The sequence below is a fragment of the Erpetoichthys calabaricus genome, chromosome 2 (genome assembly GCF_900747795.2).
Source record: "Erpetoichthys calabaricus chromosome 2, fErpCal1.3, whole genome shotgun sequence".
Classification (NCBI taxonomy): Eukaryota; Metazoa; Chordata; class Cladistia; order Polypteriformes; family Polypteridae; genus Erpetoichthys; species Erpetoichthys calabaricus.
The window spans coordinates 329595659-329611134 of record NC_041395.2 but is presented as its reverse complement, the minus strand read 5'-3'; the positions used below and the strand labels follow the sequence as shown (position 1 = coordinate 329611134).

Below are 15476 nucleotides of genomic sequence, written 5' to 3'. Positions count from 1 at the left end.
TCTTGCTCTGTTACACCCATCACCTGCATGTCCTCTCTCACCACATCCATAAACCTTCTCTTAGGCCTTCCTCTTTTTCTCTTGCCTGGCAGCTCTATTCTTAGCATCCTTCTCCCAATATACCCAGCATCTCTCCTCTGCACATGTCCAAACCAACGCAATCTCACCTCTATGACTTTGTCCATCAACCGTCCAACCTGAGCTGACCCTCTAATGTCCTCATTTCTAATCCTGTCCATCCTCGTCCAATGCAAATCTTAACATCTTTAACTCTGCCACCTCCACCTCTATCTTCTGCTTTCTGGTCAGTGCCACTGTCTCCAACCCATATAACATAGCTGGTCTCACTACTGTCCTGTAGACCTTCCCTTTCACTCTTGCTGATACCCATCTGTCACAAATTACTCCTGACACTCTTCTCCACCCATTCCACCCTGCCTGCACTCTCTTTTTCACCTCTCTTCCACAATCCCCATTACTCTGTACTCTGTACTGTTGATCCCAAGTATTTAAACTCATCCACCTTCACCAACTCTACTCCCTGCATCATCACCATTCCACTGACCTCCCTCTCATTTACACACATTTATTCTGTCTTGTTCCTACTGACCTTCATTCCTCTCCTCTCTAGAGCATATCTCCACCTCACCAGGGTCTCCTCAACCTGCTCCCTACTATCGCTACAGATCACAATGTCATCAGCAAACATCATAGTCCACGGGGAATCCTGTCTAATCTTGTCTGTCAACCTGTCCATCACCATTGCAAATAAGAAAGGGCTCAGAGCTGATCCCTGATATAATCCCACCTCCAACTTGAATGCATCCGTCACTTCTACCACAGACCTCACCACTGTCACACGTCCCTCGTACATATCCTGTACAAATCTTACATTAAGTTGAGCCCCCCCTGTCATATGCTTTCTCCAGGTCCACAAAGATGCAATGCAACTCCTTCTGGGCTTCTCTAAACTTCTCCATCAACATCCTCAGAGCAAACATTGCATCTGTGGTGCTCTTTCTTGGCATGAAACCATACTGCTGCTCACTAATCATCACCTCACTTCTTAAACTAGCATTCACTACTCTTTCCCATAACTTCATGCTGTGGCTCATCAATTTTATTCCCCTGTAGTTACTGCAGTCCTGCACATCCCCCTTATTCTTAAATATCGGCACCAGTACACTTCTTCTCTACTCCTCATGCATCCTCTCACTTTCCAAGATTCCATTAAACAATCTGGTTAAAAACTCCACTGCCATCTCTCCTAAACACCTCCATGCTTCCATAGGTATGTCACCTGGACCAACAGTCCTTCCATTCTTCATCCTCTTCATAGCTGTCCTTACTTCCTCCTTGCTAATCCGTTGCACTTCCTGATTCACTGTCTCCATATTATCCAACCTCTTCTCTCTCTCTTTCTCTTCATTCATCAGCCTCTCAAAAGTACTCTTTCCATCTGCTCAACACACTCTCCTCGCTTGTGAGTACGTTTCCATCTTTATCCTTTATCACCCTAACCTGCTGCACATCTTTCTCAGCTCGGTCCCTCTCTCTCTTGCCCACAGGTCCTTTTCTCCCTCCTTAGTGTCCAACCTGTCATACAACTCATCATACGCCTTTTCTTTAGCCTTCTCCACCTCTCTCTTCACCTTGCGCCTTACCTCCTTGTACTCTTGTCTACTTTCTGCATCTCTCAGACTATCCCACTTCTTCTTTGCCATCCTCTTCCTCTGTATACTCTCCTGTATTTCCTCATTCCACCACCAGGTTTCCTTTTCCTCCTTTCTCTTTCCAGATGTCACGCCAAGCACCCTTCTTGCTGTCACCCTTACTACATCTGCTGTAGTTTCCCAGCTGTCTCGCATCTCTTCACTGCCACCCAGTGCCTGTCTCACCTCCTCCCTAAACTCAACCTTGCAGTCTTCCTTTTTCAACTTCCACCATTTGATCCTTAGCTCTGCCCTCACTCCCTTCCTCTTCTTGATCTCCAACGTCATCCTACAGACCACCATCCTATGCTGCTTAACTACACTTTCCCCTGCCACCACTTTGCAGTCTTCAATCTCCTTCAGATTGACTCTTCTGCATAGGATGTAATCTACCTGTGTTCATCTTCCTCCACTCTTGTACATAACCCTATGTTCCTCCCTCTTCTTAAAATATGTATTCACCACAGCCATGTCCATCCTTTTGGCAAAATCCACTATCCTCTGACCTTCTTCATTCCTCTCCTTGACACTATACCTACCCATCACCTCCTTGTCTCCACTTTTCCCTTCACCAACATGCCCATTGAAATCTGCTCCAATCACCACTTTCTGTCCCTTGGGTACACTGTTCATCACTTCATCCAACTCACTCCAAAAATATTCTTTCTCACCCATTGCACACCCAACTTGTGGTGCATATGCACTAACAACATTCATCATCACACCTCCAATTTCAAACTTCATAATCATTACTCTGCCTGACACTCTTTTCACCTCCAAAACAATCTTGACATGCTGTTCCTTCAGAATAACTCCTACCTCATTTCTCCTCCCATCCACACCATGACAGAACAATTTGAATCCACCTCCAATCCACCTGGCCTTACTCCCCTTCCATTTAGTCTCTTGCACACACAATATATCAAGCTTCCTTCTCTCCATCATATCTGCTAACTCTGCTCCCCTTACCAGTCATACTGCCAACATTCATAGTTCCTACCCTCAGTTCCACTCTCTTTACTTTCCTCCTCTCCTCCTGCCTCCGGACACGTCTCCCCCCCTCTTCTTGTCCTTCTTCTTCTTCGGCCAACAGTAGCCCAATTTCCGCCAACACCCTGTTGGCTAACAGTACTGATGGCGGACGTTGTTAACCCGGGGCTCGACCAATCCGGTATGGAATTTTGTATTGTTGTCCGCATATTGATTTGGCAAAATTTTACATCAGATGCCCGCCTGACGTAACCCTCCCCATTTATCCGGGCTCGGGACCGGCACAAAGAAACACACTGGTTTGTGCATCCCCTGTGGCTGGGTTCTAGTAATGAAACAGGACAAACTTTAAAAATCAATAGACGTTGGTACTATATCTGATCGTGTTCAGCTCTAACAGGAAAGCATTCCCTGCATGGGAAGAAAAGCACATGGCCATGATATCTCTGGCAATCAGCATCTACCGTCTAAAACACATGGAGCTCTGATTTCTCTCTCAAAAACGTCAAACGTTACTCCTTAACAATCTGTAGATGATAATATCCATTGAACAAACAGGTATCGCTAGCTAAGCGGAGGCAAGGTGCACTCCAACATGTGGCGAGACGTAGACCAACTCGAACAGAGGCTGGCAAGTGAATGAGGAAGGCCCCGCCCCCCTGCTCTTGGCCCACAGCCATTCTCTTGGATTTGCATAAATACATTGGTACTGCAAGTGAACTGTGGTACTTAGTGCGATTAGAGAAGTCACAAAATCAACCGGAAAGTTCAAGCAAATTATTGAAAACGACGAGATCTAAATCTGTTAAGTAATTCTCTCGTGAAAAGTGGACAGACATAAAGCGGACAGACATACAGACAGAACGCACTAAATTTTTAAAACCATTTCTTAGTGAGCACCTATGGGCCAAGGGTAACCTACATTCCAAATTTCAAGTGCCATGTCCTCATGGTTCAGGAGATTTCATGATGAGTGAGTCAGTGGCATTTGGCTTTTATATATATATAGATTACATAATTCCTTTCCCCTTCAATTAATTTAGAGAGAAGTGACTCTTTTTGTACTTCTATGGTTAACTTACCTAAAGCAGCAGGAAAGGGCTGCTGCTGTGGGAGCTGCTTAAATGCGTGCTATATCCGGGGTCTGACTTGCACTGGGCAACTAAGTGGCTGTCATACGAGTACAAGAGAAAATTATATGCAAAATATACAAGTTCAAAGTAAAATTGAAACCGTAACCTAATTCAGAGTTGAAGTTGAGCAGAATGTTTTGCATCTTGTGACAGAAAGGTTCATAAATTCACTAGTGCTCTTCAATGGAAGATTTTGAAATTTCAGAAGTATGTCTTGTGCGACCTGTCCTTGGAGAATAAGCATGCCACATTTCAACAAAACTGGTGCACAGGGAAGCCTGACTGATAGATATACACACAGACGTGGATAGTGCACCTAAAAAGGTCTAGGCCGATGAACTTTCAATAAAGTTGGCTTCTGCTAGCCTTTACTGGTTGACCTGTCTTCAAGGGGATCAGCATCTGAAATGAACACCGTCTTCTGTTGGCTCCATGGTTTGTAAAGGAGCTGGGGTGGAAGAGGTCCATGTGATTGGTGCAAGTGATGTCAATGTTTTCCCACAAAGTATTTTTCCATTCTACAGAAAACAGTATAGAAGTGGTAAATGACTGTTTCCCTGTTGTTGTTACCTCCTCAAAGCCAAGAAGCTGCTCCTGCGGCTTGCATGTGTGAAAACATATTAAAAGAAATATTCCCCACCCTCTTTCACAAACACCCTTTTATTACCCTATTTCAGGTAAAATGTGAAAAATACTGGCCTTCATTTAATGCCCAGACTCATGGACATATACAAGTAACTTTTGTTATGAAGACTCCCAAGAAAAACTGGATAATTAGAGATTTCATGCTGGAAAATGTGAGTATGAGTTTGTCTGCTTTGTCCAAGTATAAAGAAGGTAGTAATCTTTCTACTTTCCATTAACTTACTATTTACTAATAATCTTTACTCTTTTGTTTTTATAGCTGGCAAATGGCAAAAGGCGCAACATAAGGCAATTCCATTTTATTGCATGGCCAGACCATGGAGTCCCAGAAAACACAGATTTGCTAATTAAATTTAGGAATCTAGTGAGAGAACATATGAATCTGGAAATCGGAAACTCCCCCACGGTAGTTCATTGCAGGTCAGCAACCACAGCATTGCTCTATCAAACTGAAAACATTGATTAAAGTGGTATGAAAAGTTCACAAAATTGCCAATATATATGTATATCCCGTGCCCCTGCAAGGCAGCGTATCACCTGGGACAAGGAGTTAAAATGAGAAATACTTCAGTACCAAAAACAAGAAGATTGACGTCATTTTAATTTGCATGTCATAGTGTCCTTACAGCGCAAATGAAGTTAACATTTGTAAACACTTTTTTTTTTGTCAATACTTTATTTAAAATTTAAGGAAGAAGTCAGTGGTGATGAACTTATGTATAACTTATGTATAACTGCAAGGGCCTCCTTTAGAGAGTCATGTGTAGAATGTGCTGTAAAAAGACCAGAGCAATGGTTTGAAATGCCAGTTTTGGGGGTTTTGCTGCAATTAGTTGTACATTCAGTAAGTCATTTTATTTGCTGTATAACTGATCTCATTGTTTATCCAAGATCATGTTTATTTTTTTCTGCTCTTATTCTGAGATTGGAAGCCACTGCTGTAGACTCAGGAACAAGCAAAATTGTGAACCAGATCTATTGGATGCAGCAGACTTCTTCTTCCAGCGTCATTTGTCAGAACCTTAAAAACTTAATCATGAGTGGATGAGGCCTACAAGAGTCAGTATAAATAGCATATACACAGCAAAATCACCAGTGCTAATTTAACACTTAAATATAAAAAAAAAAAAGCATCTTACTATAACACTGTAAGAGTTAATATAACAGTGACAATTTTGCTGTATTCCATGTGTGCCTGGAACAAAATTCAGGACATTTGGGAAACACTTGGGACACATAATGCCTGGGACGGAAGTAAGATTATCGTCTATCTGTGCCTTCCTTAAGAACCACACTTGGCATCTCATTATTGTTTGTCTGAAAGTTAAAGAAAAAACAGTTAAGTAAGTCAATTTAAATAAAAGCACAAGAAGTATGATAAATTAGCAGTCGTAACTCGTTACTAATTAAGAAAAGTGTCTGGAACGAAAATCTGCAGCCATCACAGCTCTCCCAGATCTGAGTGTGACACCCCCGCAGTGTAATGGGATGAGTGGTTTCAGAAAATGAACAGATCAATGTTGATATTTTTATTCAGCTAATAACAAAGTTAATTTAATTGTCTCCTTTGTCATGTGCATTTCATTTCAGTGCTGGAGTTGGGCGCACAGGGACATTGATAGCTCTGGACCACCTCATCCATCAGATAAAGCTGGATAACATTGTGGATATTTATGGAATAGTCTATGAACTTCGAATGCACAGGCCACTAATGGTACAAGCTGAGGTATCAGACTTTTTTTCACTAGTCCATCTGCTAGGCATAATAATAATAATGAACCTGCTTGTGTTCCAGTTGTAAAAAAAGTATGTAAACAATTGTAATGAATACTGACCTTGTAAATTAGCTAAAGGCACCTGCCAAATACACAATAACTTCAACAATAAAAACTATTTGCTTCAATCGAAAGTGTTCAATATGTATGAAATTGTATTTTGCATTTGTATGCAAATTATATTTTCATAAAATGTTCAGTAAAAAGCTTTCTCTGCATTGATCACCGCATAAAGTTATATGTTATAGTTCTTTTGCAGTACTGTGATTACTTTATTTGGAATTAGCATTAGCAGCACAGAGCACTGAGTAAGAGCTGCTCCCTCATGGATTCAGTGTCTTCGGTTTATTGAAGTCGCACATTCTCCTGGTTTCTCTGTGGTTTTCATCCAGGTACTCTGGTTGTCTTTCCACATCCCCTGTGATGCCAAGATAGGCCCTGGCCACCCATGACTAGGGTTGCCAGATTAGAAAATTTGAAATTCGGGACACTCTTAAAATCTCTCTCTATATTACTATATATATAAATGTATACATGCCCCCTACACACCCAGACCAATATATTATATAGAAGTAGAAACATAAGTTAAAAACATAAAGCAAGGATTTTAATGGGTTATGAGGAAAACAAAAGTAAAATCATTTGAAATTATTTAATACAAGCTAAAAAAAATCTGTAAAAGTGAAATCATTTGAAAATATGTATTTAATAAGGACAACAAAGAAATATTATTATTTAACACAGGCAGATAGAAAAAAAGTGGGCTGTGGCAAGTTGTAACAAAACACTTTGTTGACAGTCACTGTATGTCACAATGCTGATACAGAACTGCACAGCAGCGCAGCTGGAGAGCAAAACAGTAAGAGTGTCGCCGTCCTCAGCCAACCACAGCAACTGAACAAGCTGCAAACAGGCAGCAGACACTCGTTTCCTCGTTACATTTGGGTTATTTTCATCAAGAGAATCTGAGAAAAGAAAGTATAATTACTTATAAAGTTACAACTAAATACCATAAGAAGGTAGTAAAAATATATTTTTATTATGAAATTTGAAAATCAACTAAATACGGGACATTTGGGTGACTCTGAAAGGTTAGTACGGGGCAGGGGACAAAATGATGAAATATGGGACATGTCCCGTATATAAGAGACGTCTGGAAACCCTACCCACTTGAAACTACACTTGAAAAATGTGGTGTTTTACATTTTGAAGATGTGTTTGGCTATCTTTGTGGTTTTTCGTGGTTTGTTTTAATTTTCCTTCCTCAATCCAAGAAATGTTTAGTTAGTTTTATTGTAAATTCTAAATTTAACCTTTGGGGTGGGAACATATGTTTACTCTGTAATGGACTGGCACCCCATCCAGGGTGTTCCAGTGTTTGACTCCATACTGACAGGATAGGCTTTGCTTTGTGCAAGCATTAACTGAATTAAACATAGGAAGTTTTGTTATCATTAATCAAAACATTATAACCTTACTTATCTTGGAACAGATTTATTCAGATTGGTTTTACAATATCCTGGTTTTGATAAAAGTATTAAATGAATGTTTCCTTTTTTTGTCTATACTTAACTGCTGATGTTTTCATTACCAGGTTTGCATGACCTATCCATTTTCCCCCACCAAACAATTCCCTGTGTCATTTCCCATTCTTTTTTTTATAATTTGGTTTCTCCTTGTATTACCAAACCTATTATAAATTATCATTATAAAACCACTTTTTTGAAAAATTTTCTTGTTCATCCTAGATGGAATTACTTCTAGGTTTAGGGTGAGTCTATTCTTTAAATAGAAACACCAGGCTAGCTCTCCTCCTAATGGTCCATGGTGTTTCTGCACCCCTGGACTCTTAAATGGTTGGATTTCACAGGCAACCATTAGGCTTCCTCTTCAGTATAAGCAACTTCATAACCAGTCTTCTCCGTATCATGGAACATATTCCCTGTTAAGACCAAGAAGTGCCTTCTTCTGATGTATCTTCTCTTATTTGTTGGAGTCATTTGTTAGGTTTGCTGCATTCTAGTTGCTAGGAGGTGTTTTATTGAAAGTCTTTGTATTGTTGTTAGATTATATAAGGCTTCATAGTCAAATACTCCATTATGCAGAGCTGCCCGCCCATGGCATCGGGACAGTGTTTTGGTTTATTACTGTCTCACTTTGCTGTTCTTTCCTTCCTGATGTTAGCCTAGGCCTCTGTGACTTAGATAAGAAATGTCATCTCCTTATATGTCACAAGCTTAAAATTCTATAGCTCAATTTAAAGAATTCTTTGTGGAAGTACCATGTTTTCTTGTTTGTTTAAGAACTTTTTCTACAGGAAATTATGTTCTACTCACTCCAAAAACAGGTTTTCGCGTGAACTGGCATCTCTAAATCATATATAATTCTAGATAGAGAGAGAGTGGCTCTGTACTTGACTTAAAATCTGTTTCTAGACATTCTGTTTCTATACACAATTATCTTATTTTGTCTTGTAGCTTTGAAGACTAATAAAATATGTGCATTTTCTACAATCCAAATCACCAACTTTTGTTTTACTGTTTACTGTAAATATAGTGCCAGAAATGTACAAATCAGGGAGAACAGTTGTGTACAAGAGTTTTCATTGTATTTGAGTGAATCATACTCCTTTACACTTGATACAAATACTATATTGAGATGAGAGCGGACAATAAATAATGTCTTCAGAGTTAAAATACCTGTGCTGATTCATGAACAGGTTATAATACTAAGTACCAATATGTTATGTGGACCCGTTTACACTCAACAATCATACAATGGCTGACCCTGTGCTCTGACCCCAAGGGGTAAGCAAAAACTAATAAATTCCTAATAAAAGAAATTGTATAAGGCGAAATAAAGAACAAAAAAAAATGTGTCACTTGTTAAAATCCCTCTACTATTCTCAGTTTTTTGGTTGTTTTGTTTTACCTTAACTTAATTCAGCATAACTTCAAAATTCTACACTCTTCATTTAAAATATATCCCCACATACCCCATTATAGGCAGTGGAGGACAAAACACGAAAATATTAGAAAACAAAATCAGGATGTTTAATACTATTTTAAAACTTTGAAACAGCAAAGGCATCATATTAATCCTCTCAACCAAATTTCTGGCACAAAAGAAAGATTTCTTGTTTGGGATAGGGGGTCTTAGCTCTCGCACTGTGTCTCAAATACTAGATGGCTTGATGAATTCTAACAATACTAATATATTAAAACATTGTGGCAGACAGTCCATGATCATACAAGGCAAGCAGCAGCATTGTAACTTGGTTGCTCTTGTTTTCATCGTAATTCAGTATTGGCTTCAAGAATCAGTCCAGTAAATACAATTTCATATACACCCATTTTTCTATTTGTCTTTCTTTAACCAGAATATTCCAAAAGGTTCTTGGCTATTTGAAGGATTTTGTGTTTGACCTTCAGAGTTATCTTGTTTGTATGTTATTTTTGGCAAGGTCATAGGAAGTAGGGGTGCTAAGGATACTACAACACCACATAGCAAATGGTGGTTAAACTGGCCTTTCATGATATGCATAACATTAGTATATTGACTTTGTGTAATTGCCAGTTAGCCCACAATATGGCAGTATAAAAGCACATATTTGATTTCTCTCTATTATAAAAAGAAATCCTGTCCCCTGTCCTGATAGTCTATGATACGTGATTTTTCTCGGAAGATAATTTAAAGACCCGCGAGACGAAAGAGACCTGCCATGGTGCGTCTCACGGGAACATAGAACGAGAGTCTTGCAAGACACACTCTACCTACAAGCAATATAAAAAAAAAAACAAATCAGTAGTGTAAAGGCAGTCATGCAGCACACACAGCTCCAGGGCTCAGTGCATATAAAGTGTATAAGGTCATTACGGTAGAAATGAATAGGGTAGAAATTAAATGAATAGGGCAGAAATGAAACATCGACGATTAAACGAAGAAGAAAGAAAAGCGCTGGGAAAAGAGACTCAAATGCATTGGACAGAAAAAAGAACAAAAAAGAATAATCGAGGTGCAAATTCAGAAAATAAGGAAAGTAATTATCAGCCCAGAACAAGAGGAATTGAAAAAAAAGCACGTCCAATCTGGCTCTTAAATAAATGACAGTGAGTAAAAGACAAAGTAGAACTTCATAAAGACGTTTACAAACGTTGGCGCTAAACACATGCAGAGCAGGTTAGAGATTATGAAACCAGGGAAATTAGAAAGGCTCAAAAAAAAAAAAACGTTGGCACTATACACATGTGGAGAAAGTTAAAGGATATGAAAGTAGGAAAATTAGAAAATATAAAAAAGTAAAGATCGCAGTAGCACATAAAAACAAACTGCCTCATTTAACTAAGCACCAGTCTAACTTTGGTTTTGCACAATAATTACTACACTATTGCACCATAACACTTAATTCTACTTTATTCACATAATTTTACTTATTTATAATGTTCTACTATACTGTTATCTTTCGATCTATGACTTTTTGTTAATCTAACTGATATTCTTCTACCTTTGCACAGTTTTTGAAAAGAGGATCAGGATGCATTTCACTGCGTGTTGTCCTGTATAACTATGCATGTGACAAATAAAGAATCTTGAAAATTTCAAAAACGGAGTTTACCGCACATGCATTTATTGGTTAATGTATATATATTTATCTGTCTGCTTATTTAAAAACTTAAATTACCACAGGAGTCAAAAACGTTCTGTCTAGCCTTTGTACAAAAACCTAGACAAAAGCTGGGGTATCACCTTGGTAACCCCATGTACTTTTGGAACTGTGAGAGGAAAATAGCATGACTTTACAGACAGGAGTCCAATGCAGAACTCTACTTACTTTGTAAAAACTCTACTTACTTTGTCTGTGCTGAAAGTCCAAACAGAGAAACCTATCCTGACCTCATTAAAAAGATTCAGCATATTGGGACTCGCAAGATTACAAATATTGTTTTTACAGAAGTTCTGAAATAAAAGTGAAACTAATGAAATAGCAACAATTCAAAGAAAAAACAATCTTAAAGTGTGTATCCGGAAAACCAAATACGGGGGTTGGCGAGCGAAGCGAGCAGGGGGCAAAGCCCCCTAGTCTTTTAAAATCCATCTGCTTCAGTTTCCTCCCACAGTCCAAAGACATGCAGGTTAGGTGCATTGGCGATCCTAAATTGTCCCTAGTGTGTGCTTGGTGTGTGTGTGTGTGTGTGTCCTGCGGTGGGCTGGTGCCCTGCCCGGGATCTGTTCCTGCCTTGCGTCCTGTGCTGGCTGGGATTGGCTCCAGCAGATCCCCATGACCCTGTGCTAGGATATGGCGGGTTGGAAAATGACTGACAAATGTTGGTATTACCACTTCATCTCATTCTCGCCAGCAAAAGAGGAAGAAATAAACATTGGTCCATTAACTGGCGTCAGTTTTCAGTCTGGTGCAAGGAGACTTCAAAATGAATTTTTTATCTGAAATCACCAATAAACAAAAACACTGTTCAAACTTGTTTCTGTGACTATGGAATAAACATAAAACTCTTTTTCAACAAAATTTTGCTTTCTGCATGGAAAAACGTAGGGAGACTTGCACAGATGGTCTACCCTCCACTTCACTTTAGCAGAGAGAATTAACAATACTATTTGAAACTGGAAAAAATCTAATTCTCACTTAGAGGACCTGTTCAAAACTTTTTTAAAACCTCGCAGGATCTAATTAATAACATTTTAGAATAAGCATTTATATTGAGGAAAATGATTCTTTCTCCCTTTTTTCATCTCTTAAAGTTTTACTCTAGCTGTTGGCCTTCCTGTCTTTCTCATGGTTGGGGGTTGAATCTGATACCACAAATGAAATTATTCTGTGTATTAAGATTCCCACACCTCTAGTTTTCTTTGTATGGCTGGAGTGGAATATTTGGCCAGTCTAGTCTCTGCAACCGAAAATGATCCTTGTTGATAAAGTGAGTCTCCTGTAAAAATACTATCTTGGCATTTAGACCTGTTAGGTGAGAGAATACTTTCTTCCTCTTTAGTTCCTGATTGAGACCTTTGACATTTCAGCTCACAAAGTCTTAAATTTCTTATTTCTAATTCATTAACTTACTTTTTCCTTGCAATTGTGAAGTAATTTGCGCTACACATTTGGTGTACATGTGCTATAGTAAAAAATGTGCTGTAGCAGTAAGTTTTGTCATTGAATTTTATTTTTTAAAGATCACCCGTTACTTTCTCTTGATTTCGACTGCACATTACAATATGCTCGGGGGTCATCACAGAAATCTTTTTTTTTTTCTTGTTTATGTCTGAGATTGTTTCCCAGCAATCCCTTTAGAATCAGAATTACATCTTTTTGCTTCTAATCTACCTAACGTTATTTTGTGGGTGCCTCTCCAGTTGTTTAAGAACAATTAATGCTAAAATTCTGATCCTATTATATAGAACAAAACTGTCAATATGAAAACAAAATATACTGTATAATTATTTGCAAAATATCAAATGTCACCCCAAGTCATTTTCACCTGTTCAAAATGTAGCTTTGTGAAAGTATAATTTATACTGCACATTATTGGTTCAGCTGTTACACTAAATATTGTAGAGTAATGTCACTAACTCCTAATGGTTCTGTTACCTCTAATGAATATTGATGAGACTCTGATGATGAATAACTATTTTTTGTATTTTGTTTACTTTCAGGAACAATATGTATTTCTGAATCAATGTGCCTTGGACATCATCAGATCAAATAAAAGTTCAAATATGGGTATTTCTTACACGAATATAGCAATGGAAAGCTGTGAGAACTTGATACCAAGGAATGCCAAATAAAACAACCGTGGATCTTGTGAACAAAACCTTATTTCCATTTGTTAAGACTACGTTACAGTCATCTTTTTAATGAAAATGAGTCTATTTGCTTAAAATTCAATATAGTATTGAATTTTGCAAGCACATTTTTTGAATGTGTGTGTGTGAGTTCTACAATGGACTGAGACCCCATTCAGGATTAATTAAAGTCATTTGCAGTATAAGTGGACTTTAATAATATAGTTAAAGTGAGAAAAAAGGGTAACTCAGAACTGTGAAGCAAATTATATGTTTTTAATAGATTGTTTTAATATGGGAATGGAAAAAAAAATCAACTGTTAAAAGAAGATGTGAATATTTTAGTCAGCTTTGCTGTTTTATATTTTACTTGTAATGTTTAAGTATGCATTGTTCAAATAAATGGTGTGCTGGTAGAATAATGTTAAAGAAAATATTAAGGTACCAGTGTTTGGTAAGTCTGCCAGCATTTGGTTTATTAAGATGTTTGCAATGCAGCTGTACAAGATAAAATACGCTAAATGCAGCTTCTACCTGTATAGTCTGTTGTGAATCACCAGGACTTTAATATATTTAAATTTGCTCTCTCTCTTTCCATTCTTGAATCATAGTTATCAGAAAAGCTTTAGCACCCTGTAATTAGAATTTATCACGAAGCAGAAGCTTATATAATAATAATAATAATCTTTTCATTTATATAGCGCTTTTCTCACTACTCAAAGTGCTCAGCAATTGCAGGTTAAGGGCCTTGTTCAAGGGCTTAACAGAGCAGAGTCCCTACTGGCATTTACGGGATTCGAACCGGCAACCTTCTGATTGCCAGTGCAGATTATTAGCATCAGAGCCACCTTAAAATAGAAAATGAGGCATGCAATTTTCAGTTTTTATAAATGCTATTTGTTTACTCAGAGTTAAATATATTGTGCTGAATCCACCTGGACGATGGGACAACAGCCATTTTGTACCAGTACACTCACCACATATTAGTTATTATGTGGTGAAGAGCTGAAAGAGGCACTTTGCCAGTTCGAGACAGGGGATGATAAAGAGGCCAGAATGACCAGGACATGATTGACAATTTAGCCAGAACACAGGGATTCAACCTACACTTTATGAATGGGGTACAGGGATCATTTATGACTGCAGAGAGTCAGAACCTATATTTTACATCTCATCTAAAGGATGGTACCACTTTTACAGCACAGTGTCCCCATCTCTGTGCTTGTGTATTGGGGTCCACACTCAGACCACAGGGTAAGCACCCCCTGTTGACCGCACAAACATCTTCTACTGCAGCAACCTAAGCTTTTCCCATCCATGCACTGGCCATGCCAAGCCATAGCCTGGAGTTTAAAGGATCTGGAGAGCGCTCAGGCTTCAGGGTCTGAGCTCCATAGCATGGGTGGTTCATCTCTTGAATGAGATGTCTCCTTCCAGGAATGAGTGGTGTGAATTGCCTTCAATGGGTGGCTGTGGGTAAAAAAAAAGTGGTCAATTGTTGTGTCTTGGCTTATTTTATTGAATCTGTGTAACAATGCCTTATGTTTTTGTACTTTCCTGCTGCAAACAAATTTCCCTCTGGAATAATAAAGTCTACCTAACCTAATTTGTGTCAAGGATTGAAAAGAAACAAATCATGACGCATATAATGTCTGTTTTCGCCTTTAGAGCCATTGCACACCACAAAATATACACACGTCACTGTTTGCAGGTGCTGAATTAGAGAGGGCTGATAACATTTTTAGCAGCATATCATCTGTGCATCAGTGTAGGGCCCATGTGTGAGTCATTTCCTTTCAGGCCATTAGGTGGCAGCAGATAGGTATTTTACAGAGACTGATAGACATGAAAGGGCACAGTGTAACATAGCTAGATAGGATATGAAAGGCACTGTACACAGTAAATACATAGATACATATGACATGCACCATATACCAGATAGATAGATAGATAGATAGATAGATAGATAGATAGATAGATAGATAGATAGATATGAAAGGCAGTATACAACAAACAGAGAGATATGAAAGACCATAGATAGATATGTGTAAGGCACTATAAAAAGAGAGATAGATAGAACTTTATTTGTCCCAAGAGGATATAAAGCTTTTTACAGAAGCTCAACAAATAGTATAACAAGGAACAACAACAGCAAGCTTCCTCAAATGCACACAAGGCCATGTTGCCCTTTTCAGAGAATGGCCTTAGTATGTTATGGGCAGTTGTGGTGGCATCAGATGCTGGTACCGCAGATTGGTGGCCACCACACTTTATAGTCACACTCATGATCTCAGCTGGAAAGTTTCAGGTCTCCACACTGCCAAGGGTGTGCTGTGATGGCTAGCTCAAGGGATTACTGTCAAAATGAGAGGACAGAGAAGATTGGAGATGGAGGAGACTGGGGTGACTCTCTGGCCCCTTTCATA

General features: G+C 38.7%; 1 protein-coding gene across 1 annotated transcript in view; it reads left to right on the top strand.

Moving 5' to 3' along the window:
- Positions 1-14656, top strand: part of ptprjb.1 (protein tyrosine phosphatase receptor type Jb, tandem duplicate 1) — a 111792-nt gene extending 97136 nt beyond the window's left edge. Inside the window, exons 38-41 of the mRNA XM_051923414.1 lie at positions 4513-4632; positions 4740-4900; positions 6071-6206; positions 12922-14656. Of these exons, the coding sequence (XP_051779374.1) occupies positions 4513-4632; positions 4740-4900; positions 6071-6206; positions 12922-13053 (549 nt within the window). The 3' untranslated portion in view covers positions 13054-14656. The remainder of the gene's footprint in view (positions 1-4512; positions 4633-4739; positions 4901-6070; positions 6207-12921) is intronic.
- Positions 14657-15476: the final 820 nt, after the last annotated feature.